The following is a 13864-nucleotide window of genomic DNA, read 5'->3' on the forward strand; positions in this document are numbered from 1 at the left end:
AGGGGTGAGAACCAGAAGGGCATATCTGGGTAGTTAGTGAGTAGGATAGCTTCCTGTCATCGGCAGCGGAGCTCTTGCAAAGCTTGTTCCTTCATTAGGAGGGACACTGTGTGTTGTCTGTCTCTGCGCCGAACTGCTGCTGGGGCAGGGGCTGATGTCTGTGAAAGCTAAACCCCAGTGCTAAAGGACACGGGAGAAATAACATTTTTAACTTGCAGCTGTGTGCTCGAAAGCAGACTCAAAGCTGCAGGTACAAGAACATTGCTGCTTTCTTTACGGAGAGAGGTATTTCTTGTTTGTTTGTGTGGAAGAGCAGATGTTTGTTATTATGGATGATGAGGAATTTCTGACTCCTCTTGAATATCTTGTCTGACTCCTGTCACAGCAAGCTGTGAAAGACCCTGCTTTGCCAAGCCCTGAAGTTTTTGGCTGCAGTTGTAAGTTCATAGCTTAGCTGCAGCTATTTGGGAATAGCTAGTTAGAAGAGATTGAAACAGGTTATGTGAGTTTGATGTGCTCCAGCTTTCTCTTTCCTATTCATCTACTTTAATTGTCAGCAGAGGACTTTCCACTGCGAAGCTGCAAAAACGCAGGCCTTTCCTTAAGATCCCCTCAGCCCAAACATGCAGCCAGGCTGCTGACATGCTGGCCATGCAAGTCCAGCTCCCAGTCACCCACATGCTGGCCATGCAAGTCCAGCTCCTAGTTATCTGCCTGCTGGCCATATGAGCCCACCTCCCAGCCACTGGCATGCTGACCATATGAGCCCAGTTCCCAGCACTGACAGCAAGCTCAGCTCCAGGCCACCAGCTGGCTCAGCCTTGGCAGCACCTGCCTCAACCTGACCCCGCCAAACAAACTGCCATCTCACTGGAGATGTACTGCAGCCTCCTATGAGCTGGGGTTTGACAAGAGCTTCTCTATCAGCAATGTCTGACCTGGCTTTTGTACATCTGTGTGAGCAAGTGTAAGAGCCACATACAAGTAAGTATCCCAACATCTTGCGATCTGCAAAAATATTTGGTGAAATGCAGACAATTGCTGCAGTGGTAACTTCAAAATTGGTTCTTGTTGTTTGAGTGCAACGTATCTTGTTCATAAAGAATAACCTGGTTTACTTCTCAAGGCACATTTTTCATTGAAAAAGATTATTCCAAAAAGTATTCAACATTATTGAATACTAGCAATGTTTTACAAAAATAACTCAGTTTTCATCAAAATTCATATGAGAATTCAGAGAGTTATCAGAAATTAATTTTGGGTAATAAAGTCCTTCACGCCTGTTTCCCTCTTTTTTAAAGAGAGGAAATATGCAAAAAAATAAAAATAAGCTATAGATCTGAATTGAGAAATTGGGATAAAAGAAACTTTGACCATCCTGTTTTTTCAGCAGCATGTTGTAAGTTTGGTGCAGGTGGCTTCTGATAATTTCACCTGAAGAATTTATGCATGTAACTAAAGTGTACAATCTCGATGTTACCAAAGGGCATTGTAGAAAAGAGTATTATAAGGAATGCTGCTGCTGGAGTTCTTGTCCATTCAAAGCATAAAATAACGAAGCATGTACACAAATTGGAAATTCAGTATCTGACTAAAAAGGGGTTTGCATTCAAAGATGTATCAGAAATGCTGAACTTATTCTCACCTTCTCAAGGAAGGTATTAGTGGGATTACATATTACTGCATCACAGTTTGTCATCTAAACTCCCTTGAGAGTCCCTGGAGAGAAAGAAATTGGCATTTTCCTTGTGCATGAGAAAGTATATTTTGCTTATTGCTAAAATTGCCCAAAGGAGATCTTCTGCATGTATTTCTCAGTTTAGGGTCCAAATCAGATACAGGCTATATTGACAGTACATGGTTAATAAAATAGTAGAAACCAATGCCCCTACTCCTATTCTACATGTCTCATTCACAAATCCATCTGTTTCTCCACTTTTCTGCTATTGAATCTCTCCTCATTTACAGCTCCCTTACAGATTTTGACCATTTTCAAGCACAGTGATATCATAAGACAGATTTTCCATACCAGGATCCATTACTGTGGGAATGTTACATTAGAGTTCCCATAGGAAAATTAAAAGGTGTAAGGGTCTCTCTGAAAACAGCATTTTGCATAAACCGCAGTTTCTAAGACGTCCTTCTCCACTTCAGAAAGTTAGGCATGAGCCAAGTAGAGGTGGATTGTTCTTTTTTATCCTATTGAATAATCTGAACTTTAACTTCAAGGAAGGTGTCCACTACTCTTTGACCATTTGATCAAATTTCCAGATACTCATAATAATAACCCAACAATAATTTCAGTAATTTCAAAAGTACCATTTCAGGTGGTTATTTGATTAACAGTTCTTTAATACCAAAAATGATATGCATATTTCAAGGTAATGCTTTTCCTTTTGATCTCATTACCATTGGTAGTTTTGCAAAAGTCCCACTTCAAAAAATTGCAGGAGGAGTTTTAGAGCTTAGAGGGAATTTTGGAAGGTTTTTTTGTTCTTCATTGCAAAGAAAAGCTAAAGGAAGTGGGCTCTAAATCCTAATAAGAAGAACACAATAAATTTATTTTTTTTTAATTTCATGATTGTTAACCTAATCTCCTGAACTTGTCTCATAACCACTGAATGATGAGGTTTGTTATAGGATTAAAAATTACCGCAAGCAAGAATACGAGATTGAGTGATATTGCGGCTCAAGAGAGTTTCATTTCAGATAAGAATTAGTGCAAATAAAATGTAAAATATTTTATGGAGGCAGAGTTCATTTCACACTTTGGAGGTTTGATAATCAAGCTTGTGTCATGCATGAGGATAATACATTTTTTTAAATCTTGCATGCCATATGAAATCTTATCAGGGTTTGCCCATATGGCTGCAAAAGTTTTTCTTCATGCATTATTGTTATTTCAGTTAGATAGAACAAGAGAAAAATCTCCATTATAATTTATCAAATCTGTCTCTTTAAAGATGCCTACAGATCTGCACCCTGCCACTTTCTGCAGGAGTTTGAGTCATCATCCTGCTTGCTGTATAAAAATAATGATAAAATTGCCAGTGAACCATGACAAAGAAGTTCATGTTTCTGCTTAGAGTTGCAAATTATCTGCACAACGGAAAGCCCAAGGCAGATGTGACTGGGGCTCCAGAACTGGCAGTGTGTGGGTTGCAAATACATGGGTCTGCCCATCACAGATCAACTATGAATTGCAAACTTTACACACCATATTCTAAATGTATTTTAAAGGTGGATGCCCTTAAGGAATCAACTATTACCACAGAAATCATGAACTTCACTAAGCATGTAGCCATATACTCATTTCTATATCCTGAACAGCATTATTCATAATTGTTGCTGAAGTAAAACCAAAAAATCCCCCATATTTTAACACATAAGTTCTATGTTTTTTCATTGACATTACATCATTCAAGGTCAAATCCAGCTCCTATTAAAATTAAATTGCTCTGTCCTGTAACCAGATTGATAACGATGTACTCTTATTCAAATAATACAATAATTTCTTTAAACATATAGAACTAATATATTATACATTGCTAACTAGCAGCAACCTTTTATGTTTAATGCCTTTTCTTACAACCGTGCTTTTACTTACCAGTGTAAGAATGTATCTGTACAATAACATCTAAAGATTAAGTTTATCAAAATGCTTTGGGAATTTAAACTGCCTTGGGTCTTAGCTGCTGTAAATAATAGTTGCTACTACAAGGCCGAAGAGGTCATTTTTATAATTAAACTTTTTATTTAAAAAATATAGTTTTATGTCTGGTGAAAAATTGGTGTATATACACAAAAAACCCCAGCAACATTTCTGGGATTTTCTGGTTCGGAGGTTTCATACAAGGAAAAAAAAAACAGATAAAGATAACTGACTAGGGAGAAGATACATGTTCTGCGTATATAAACAGCATCTTGCTTTATATGTCAGTTGAGAGGCGTCAGATAATGTAAATCAGATTCATCTGTTCCAGGAAACTAGATTCAATGTTCTTCTTTGAAGAGAAAGAAACACATGCCCAACACAACCAGCAAATATAATGCATTTATTTTTTCAGCTGCAAAATACAACAACAAACTACATTTTAACCATAACAAATTATTGTTCAATAAATCAGAATTATCTTCTAATAAGTCTTCAGGACCCAGCTATTGCCCTAAGGGTTTGAGACCCCAACTTTACTACAGGATTTGACTACTTGATAGTAATTTTCTGTGTAGAAAGGACATTCAGTGTATTACAATTTACTCAGCCTTTCCTTCTTCCAGAAAGGTGTATTGACTTGTGCCCCTGAAGGCCATGTCAAATCATGCAGAACCCAAAAGATTACTTCCTTGCCAATAGCTGAGAGAAATGTTCCTGCCATCATTATCCAGCTCTGTGAGATGTCAAAGTACAGCCACCTCTAAAAGATTAAAGGGAGAACTCATGAGCAACTCATTAAGAAAGGGAGAACCATTCAGTCATTTCTGCTTTAAAGCTATCCTTCAACTCAGGCAGCATAATTTCATTTGCAGGCTGTAATTAAAGCTATAATTGGGTTTTGACTGGATTGCAGGCTTATGGGATGGGTTTAGATTGCTGCTTTAAAAAACCTGGTTGTAATACAAAGTTTGATAATTTTTCAGTGTGAAAACAATGAAAATAGGTAAGTCAGAAAGTATTGGAAATGATACTTCGACCAGGTTGAGATTTTACATAATCTGCAACCTCTCATGTGTAAGAAAAAGCATTTATGTACTCTGGATTGCCGCCTAATATGCGCCCTCTGGATTAAGACGGTAATACACATACAAAAAAAAAAAACGTAGGCCTTGTCTTCATGTGTGTCTGTGTGTGGATTTTTGCTTTAAGGTAAACAATGTTTGTCACCCATCCAGAGGAAAAATCATGGAAAGGGAAAGAAAACATTTGTTTTATAAGAACATGATGAGGTTAACCCAAATTTGGAGAGGAAGGTTGATCTTGGTGAGTTTACCTTAAAATGAAAGTAAGGGGATGTATCATCTCTGCATTTGTCTTAATATAGCTCCTTCACAGTCTCAAAATGCAACTTATTTCTTTTCTTACCAGTCAGAAATGCCTGTCAGCTCAAACCATTGCTTGTTTCCAGGCTAAGTTCTTCGATTTACCTCAAAAGCCCTTTCTACTGCCCTAAGATCCAGACGGAGTCATTCACATAGAAATGAATTAACAGATCCCTGAAAGAGTAGCACTTCCTAGTAGGATCTTTGCATTCCCTTAGGATTTTTTTAGATTAAGACTTCATCTAAATATTTAAAAATATCATAGTCTGATATTTTCTTGTGATCAGTTCCAGATCAAGCAAAGAACCACAAAGGGCTATTTCCTTAAAAGATCTCTAAAAGTCACCATTTAAACTAAAACAAAAATGAGATAAATTTTTCTGCCATACAAATAATGAGTTTTCTCATTTAAGCCAAAACAGCAAAGGTATTTCTAAGGCTTTCCTTCACTTCAGACTCTTATCAGGCTCAGCTGTGAGTTCAGTGCACGCCTTGTGCACAGCTGTTTTGTTCAAGAAGGGGTCAGCAATCTCTTGGACATAGGGTAGACCCAAAGTAATGTGAATTGTTATTCCCGAGATAATGGTAGTGAAACTGCACACCATGAGCAATCACAACAGCCACGATGGGATGGTCATTCCATCCCCCCCGGCACCCATCCCTCTGCAAAACTCTGGTGGTGAAGGTGCTGCTGCTGCACATCTGCCTGCAGTTTGCCACTTGGGTTTTCTCCAATGTCTCCGTCTTTTTTGTTAGATACCACAGAAGAGTAACCAGTGATAAAACCCCAGTGGCAGTGAAGCTCTTGTTCAGGCCAAGCTCATGCCACATATGTCTGCTGGCAGTGCCACAGGCATGATCTCTGACCAATACACCTGTGTTGGCAAAAACTCTTATTTAAGTGCAATTAAAGCAGCAAACCTGCCCTTTGACTTAGTCTAGTTTTAATCTTTATTCGTGCATATTCAGGAATAAACTGCAGTGGCTCATATTACCAACTATATCTAAACTCAGAATCTTTCTCCCATAGAGTGTATATATAGAGAGTTCCTATACTGAAGAGTCCCCCCTTTCCCATACGACACCGCACGGATACCCTCCTCCTCTCCAACTTTTGAGTCATAGAATATGCAGACAGCAGCAATTACTTTCATGTTATTGACAGAAGGAAAGCTTTCCTTGTGCTGACTTCACTCTTTCAGGAACTTTGTTTTAGTACAGCAAACATCTGACCTCCTGTTTAGGAAAATCAGCCTTAGAAATTTTTCTAAAAATAACTGCTATCAGATAAATCTACTTGTAACCTTGTTTTTTTTTTTCTTTTTGCCATTAGTATGCTCCCTCACATCCTGAGCTTTTAGTGAAAGCACTACTTTGCCTGTTATAAAATAGAACGGCTCAGGAGATAAAAACATTTAGTATTTAAGAAAAAATAATGCCTTTTAAAATTTACCTGCAGACTGGCAAGTCAGATGACTCGATGGCACATCCAAACTGATGGATTCCCCTGCAGAAGTTGTTCCTACCCCACTGTTAAAAAAATGTTATTAGAAGTTGTTATCATTAAGAAATTAATAATTGCTTTCAACAGCAACTTTGAAATGCAGTAAAAGACTTATGATAAAGTTTCTAAGTCAGTGTAAATCACAGAAAATCCTGTAAAAGCAAAAGAATTTATACTGGCTGATGTTCTGCCCCTACAGTTTACACCATCTGGATGATGAGATGGATGTAAGACAGAGCTTGGACTCTGGTTTTTGAGATTTGACACAATTAAGCAGTTGAAAGAATTTTTTCAAACTTGGGTATCACTAGCAAGGTTTTCATTTTCCTCCCTGGGTCTTTTTCTTGTTGATAATCAGGAGGATATATTTGGATTCACTTAAGAACACAACTCTGCTGTTTATTAGGCGGCTTTTGCAGCATCTGGCTTCAGCCCTGCTGACTGGCAGGGAACAGACCTCAGAGAGGGGAGGGGAGTTCAGCTTTCTGTAGAGCTTCTCACTCGTCATGGAGATGCTGCTGTGGTGTCACGATATAAAAATGTTGGCTTTGCTTTTGTTGGTCAATACTGAAAAATGATTCCTGACATTTCTGCTGTGTATTTTGGGAGAAATCCATTTCAGTCTTGGACTGTGCTTTTAATTGAAAAAAAATGCCTTCCATCTAAAGCACTTAGTTAAGATTTTATTTGTTTAGTGTATTGGTTTGTTCAAAAAAAACCAAATGAATCCCAAACAAAACAAAAAAAAAAAAAAAACTCCACACAGATTAGCCAAGAGTATTAAGTTTATTGACCAGGCCTGTGTCTGGATTAGATTATAATTGTCTTCCATTCAGTTTCTCAAATATTTTCCTGATCACTCATCGAGAATATTACATTTTTCCTTCTTCGTGTGGTTTCTTTTCCTTCCTTGTGGGTGGAACTCCAAGTCTTCCTCTGATAAAAGCTTGTGGCTTTCATTTTGTTGGCTTACACTAATTGCACAGCACACAGATACTGAGGCATTGACAGCTTTGTAACTATGATATAAATCCATCCATAACACCTAAGTATATGCTTGGATACGGGTATACATAAGCATCAGAACATAATGTTGTAATTAATGTGACTTAATACCTGGTTCTGGATAACTGGAACACAGTAAGTGACAGTGGTTACTGTTTAAATATCATCACTGTTATTTTGTTTACACCAGGGCTGCTGGAGTCCTATAAAGGAGGTAGGGCAGGGCAGGAGTTCTGCTTCTGAGCTGAGGCTAAGGCATATAACCTGGGAGAGTTGCCCAAGCCACTGGGAAATGCTAGTAACACTGAATGATCACTGTAAAGGAAACCAGTTTTCATCACTCGCACTCAGGCTGATATGGGACCAAAGAAAGGAATGGGAGCAAAGAAATGCAGGGTTATGCATCTAATAACTGGCATTTCTGGCAGATCTAGAAAGGGACCTTGAGACCCTCCATGTCTGACTTCTAGGAGTCTTTGACTCTAAAATTGAATATCCTATTTGTCTTGGAAAAAAATTAATTTGTGTGGAATTACCTAAGAATGATAGAAAAACTCTAAGACTGTGATTCTGAAACAATTGAGTACAGCCAGATAGTTCATTCTTCCAGCCTCAAGCTGCTTAGTTTGTTCAAGTTTGTTTGGTTTTGTTTTTTTTCTATGATAATGGCAATATTGGATGAATGCTGAATTCGTTATCAGTGTAGGTTAGGACTGATTAGAGCCTCACTGTCAAATTATATCTCAGAGAGGACTAGTTGTCTGCCCCCTGCCTAATTTATGACTTTTCATCAGGGTTAGATGAGAAATGGATGCCAAGATGCAAAGGTCTGCCACAACAGCAGCAGCTGTGAGCACACATAGCAGCAAAACCTGAAGAATTTACTGGCAAAAACACTAGGAAAACAACAACTTGGAAATAAGAAACTATTCTTTTCCTGAGACTGGCTTTATTATCAAATACTGTGTCTTATTTTTTGCATGCTTTTGCATCAAGCCATGGTCTGTGCAAGCATTTCATTTTAGCAAAATGGAGCTCGTAGAATTATAGAATATCCTGAGTTGGAAGGGACCCGTTATGATCATCGAGTCCAGCTCCTGGCCATGCACAGGACAGCTCCAAGAGTCAGAAAATGTGCCTGAGAGCATTGTCCAAACAATTCTTGAACTCTGTCAAGTTTGATGCAGTGATCACTTCCCTGAGGCCCTGCTACAGTGCTCAACCACCCTCTGGGTGAAGTATCTATTTCTAATATCCAATCTAAAGTTCTCCTGACACACCTTCATGCCATTCCTATCTCTGGTCACAAGAGTGAAGAGATTGATGCCTGGCCCTCCACTTACCCTCACAAGGAAGTTGTAGACTGCAGTGAGGTCTCCCCTCAGTCTTCTCCAGGCTGAACAGACCAAGTGACATCAGCCACTCCTCGTATGGCTTCCCCTAAAGCTGCTTATTTCTCATCTGTATGTGCAGGAGACAGACTCCAGACCTCTATTGTTGTTCTTTGTTGATGAGCCAGTATTGCTGGACCTAGTGATACCATTGCCTTTTACATAAGAAGAAGCTGTATTGAACTTTGGTGTACAATTCACATAATACTTCTTCGATCTAGGGCAGCTGTGATTTATTTTAAATTGAAGAGTTTTCAAAGAACTTATTTTAAATTTTGCAATTAAAAGAATCTATCTTTATTTCCCTGTATACTTGCCCCTCTTTCTTGCTGTGTATTTATTTATAGCCACTAAGATTCCAAGTATGCCTTTCTGGATCAGGCCAGAGCTTTCTCATAAATATATCAAACTGAAATAAAACACTAATATATAAAAGGTTACATATTCTAGGCAAAGTAGACACAACAGATGCAGGACATAAAATCACTGATGAAAACAAATTTGAAATACAGGAAGCTTTTTCCTCTGTGATACATAAAATCTGCTTCATAGGTGAAGAATAGTATGTGTCTCATGCTTCATGCAACTTTTAGTGATGCCTTGGGCAACATTTTCAAATATGGATATCTTCTGGTCATCTTTCAAAGTCAGCTTGCTGAGACAAAAGCAATATTTAAATTAATAGAACTGGGGGGTGAATATGTAAATATGTGATTATTCTCTCTTGAAGTCTTGTGCATTGCATATAGAATGGTTTTGGTGTTTAAGCTGATTGTGTAAAGTTAGTTTAGCAGGAAATATCAATAAAATTACCGTTTTGATTCAACTGGTTCTTTTCTTCAGCAATAATCAACTCTGCAGCAAGTCTGCCCCATTTGTGTTGCTCTTTGATTGAACTACTCTTGGGAGACTCCAGACTGCTAGATTAAAAAGCTAGTAAAAGCTTTTGTATAAAAGTAGCTGTATGGCATTTGATTTTTATAGCTTATAAAGATATTCAGAAATATTTGCTTTCTTTTTTGTTATTATTTGTTATTTTTGAAACCTTTGTTTTAAACAGAGCTGTCATAAATAGACTCAGCAGCCTGTAAATCCATTGGGCCCTCTGCATGATAAAAAAACATCTGCCTGTTCTTCCATGCTGAGAACGAACTCCAGAGATTTCCCTGACTTGGACAAAATGAGAAAATGCACTTCTTTGAGCTAAAATAACCCACTTGATAAAGCATAATTCTCTTCCAATCAAGTTACCTCCTATTCCTACTTTATTCCAGGTTATCTCTGACTTTTCAGCTTGATCTAAATACTCATTTGCTTGCTATACTTATGTTTAATATGGTTTTAAAACTCTGTACCTGTATGCTGTACTGGTGCCTGCCTGGGAATCACTTGTGAGACAGAACTGGATTTCCTGTTGTTTGTGCCAAAACTGCTAAAATTATGTTTTTCTGTTTCATGAAACTTGCTGAGTGGAAAAAAAAAACTCGTAACATATAGTGACAGGATATCATCTCTCCAAAGTCACTCCAAATTTAAAAAAAAAAAGTTGTAATTAGTAACTTACTGTACAGATGAGCTGAGTAATAGTTTTTGTGTTTTGCTTTGGTTCTGAGCAGACAACCTGGAAAGGAGCTAACCCTTTTTTGTTGGATTTTATGTATTTTTTTTTTCATTTATTGTGAAGGTAATTGTTTCTTGAATGAAGTTTTAGTTATGTGTTTTTTTAATTTGGTTTCTTGAACTTTGAGAGGTGAGAACGGGAAGTATCTGTTTTCTGGCTGTGAGGGTGGGCGGATCACTGCTGGCAGCAAAGACTTTTTTTAAAAAGCTACAGAAAAGAAAGCTTCTACTGTTCAGAACTATTTTAATGCATTCAGCATTCTTTACAGACTGGAAGTGATGAGTACACCAAGTTACAAGTGCAGATTTCTAAGAGGGCTTGATACAAAATTATGTTGTTAACACTGCATTGTGAGAAGGTCTAAGAGTGGGTGCCTTTTGAGAATCTTGCTTTAATAGCTATGAAAAACAAAAAAAAGGAACTGATTCTTTGTTTTAAACATAACCCTCTTATGAGTAGATTGCTGAGATAGAAGAGAAAGGTGACAAATTGAAGAATGGACTTGAAGGTGTACATGGGGGGAAATTCTATCTAGGCTCAATGAAGACTTTTGATTAGTATTTAAGCATTACATTAAATTAGTTTATTTGATTAGCATTATTTCAGCAATCAAGGAACCAAATATGCTTTACTGCAGTTGAAACTCTGAAAGTCAATCCCTTGGACAGCTGAAGACATCAAATAAATGTGTAATCATGCACTCTGATTGAATTCTAATGCTGGTGAGCAAACAGCTCAAGGTTTTAAGAAGTACTGCTATTCACCACAGGCTTTTTTTTTATGTGACACAGTCTGTGCTGCTAATCAGATGTGGTATGTTTCTGTCTTGCAGATTTACCGCTGGATTATAGATTTACACGATTTTCCTCAAATAGCTCTGCAACTGCCGGGTACTATCCAAGCCCTCCAAGAGCCCTGCTGCCAAATGAGGAGTCAGTGACTATGAAATAGGTTGTTGGCTTTTTCCTTAAATAACCCTGTGGCCCTTACTTAAACTGCTATCAAATGCTAATTGGTGAAAATGCTGTGTGATGCTTCATAAAATAGAGTGATGGATTAAAGCAGATTCCTGCGTAGACTTGTGTTTCACTTTTTTCTCTAGTTCAGCTGGAACAGATAAGCAATGCATTCTTCTCTTTAAATCTTTGAACCACCACTACCTTTAGTAAAGCACTATTGGCTTTTTTCATGCACTGCCCACAGCCTTCAAGAGAAATGTAGTAGTACTAGCTCATGCCAAGTTACATTCTACATTTTTGAGGACATTTTAGGTACTATCCCTATGTAAGGTGATGCTGTTGCTACCATAAACCCCAGGAAAGACACAAACCAGACCCTAGCCATATTTCATGAAGAGTTATCTTGTAAGTAATATGCAACATTTCCAAATTAGCATTAAGCATTGATTTATTGAAAGGGAAACATAAAGCAAATTGGAACAAAATTGATTAAAACTTTCTTTAAAACAAGGTGGATGAGGAATGAAAATGAAAGTGCCATTCTCCTCCTCACAAACTTTGGGCTGAAAATATTTGACTTAAGATGCTAACAGTTAGTAATACTTGACTTTATTTTGAAATTTTTTAATTAGCATCAATGTCTTTGGCAGCAAATCTGACTCATGATAGGGATATGATTTGTATTAAGCAGAGAGATACCCAGATTAAAATCTCAGATCTCTGATTACAACATCATCGAAATTCTAACCTGAATCAAGTAATCCTCTGCAAATAATTTCTAACTAGGTTATGGTGCAAACTGATATTGTGTACCCTCACACTTTTGTGGTTCTGAATTTAGAAGTGACTTTTCTAGGTTGGGGATTTTTTTCCTTTTTTTTTTTTTTAAAGAAAACTCATTGAGTTTTTAAAGAAAATTGGAGTGAAAATCGTCTAAGTAAGTCCTTGGGTCCCGGTGTCTCAGTGGAGAAACAATATTTTTTTTAATGGACAGGTGGCAGATTCTAAGGACAGACTGAACACAAAGCTCATCAGAAGAATTACGTATACGCATCTTTGACAAAGGCTGTCACCAGCCATTTGTGCTTACTGCCAGAAGGACATCAGAGTAGCAGAGAAACAAAAAGATAACAGACAGCTACTATAAGCATTACACCATGTGCCACCATAGTCTGTGGCTGCTGGAAGACTTGGGAAAAATAACTGAAGTGGTTGCCCAAAAAATAAAGTTCCTCTTACTGAAGACTCTTCTCTTTAAAGATCTGTGAAAATTACACATCTTATTACAAAACAGAGATTGGCAATGGAGGAATGAGGAGGGCAGTTGGTACTGTGGCAACAGGAGAGCCATTGGAAATGGAGGTGGTGTGAAGAGCCAAGGAGAAGAAATGCACATGGCAGAAAATTGGTAGAGATCTGTCCATATTTAACATGACACTCTAAAGACACCATCTTTGCTTTTTCCTTATTTCTCATTTTTTTTTGTTTTAACCCCTGGAAATCTCTGAAATTTCTTGGCTTCTCTTATGAGAGACCATTGACAGAAAGGTTGCTGAAGTGCCTGCAAAACTATCTTGAGCATCAGCAGAGAGACAAAGTTGTAAACATTCATTAAAATCACTGTGTCTGGTTAGACAGCCCTGAAAGCCACAGTTTTGCTTAAAACCAGAGATGAATACCAAGTCTCTTTTGGTGTCTGTTTTGGTATAAAGCACATGTGTCTGAATTTTAAAATAAAGAGAATTTATTTCTGAAAAAATACATGTCCTCTGAATTTACTTTATAGCTGAGCAGCAAAAAGAAAAAAGGGAGACAAGGGTTGTCTCTAAGCAGTGCAAGGAGATGCTTGTGCTACAGCCTTTGATGCAAAGCAAAGTTCACTGCAAGTGTTTCCTGAATAGGGCTTCTTCCTGAGAACTAAAGGCTTCTTCATCACCAATGAGTAGAAGTTGAATAAACAAACATGGGTAGATTATCCATGGCAGACACCAGGCACTGCTGGACACGGAGTTTTCTGAGACTGCTGCTTCCCCAGGGTGATGGGGCTCTCCAGCTCCTCTGAGTCCCAGGTCTGTAACAGTACAGTAGCACTGGAGCAATTCCTACGGAAATTCCCAGGAAAATTTGGTGACAGACACTGGGAATTAGCATTCCTCAAACTGGTTTAAGTCTTTCTTTCTGAGGCCAAGTATACATTAAATCATACCAAGGTAAAAAACGGAAAAGCATTAAGAATATGTAAATTAACAGAGATGCCAAGAGTGGGAAGGCAGCACCTGAGCTTCCATGTCAACTCTGTTTTTCCACCACGGGGAAGAAAAATGCCATAAGTGTCAAACACCCTTCT

General features: G+C 37.9%; 1 protein-coding gene across 2 annotated transcripts in view; it reads left to right on the plus strand.

The window, feature by feature from the left end:
- NT5DC1 (5'-nucleotidase domain containing 1) overlaps nucleotides 1-13276 on the plus strand; it is a 139451-nt gene extending 126175 nt beyond the window's left edge. For both annotated transcript variants that reach the window (XM_027632638.1, XM_027632643.1), the window contains one exon: nucleotides 11391-13276. In XM_027632638.1, coding sequence (XP_027488439.1) covers nucleotides 11391-11509 — 119 coding nt within the window. In that variant the 3' untranslated portion in view covers nucleotides 11510-13276. The remainder of the gene's footprint in view (nucleotides 1-11390) is intronic.
- Nucleotides 13277-13864: the final 588 nt, after the last annotated feature.

Source organism: Corapipo altera, unplaced genomic scaffold, assembly GCF_003945725.1.
Source record: "Corapipo altera isolate COAL_440 unplaced genomic scaffold, ASM394572v1 2b, whole genome shotgun sequence".
NCBI lineage: Eukaryota > Metazoa > Chordata > Aves > Passeriformes > Pipridae > Corapipo > Corapipo altera.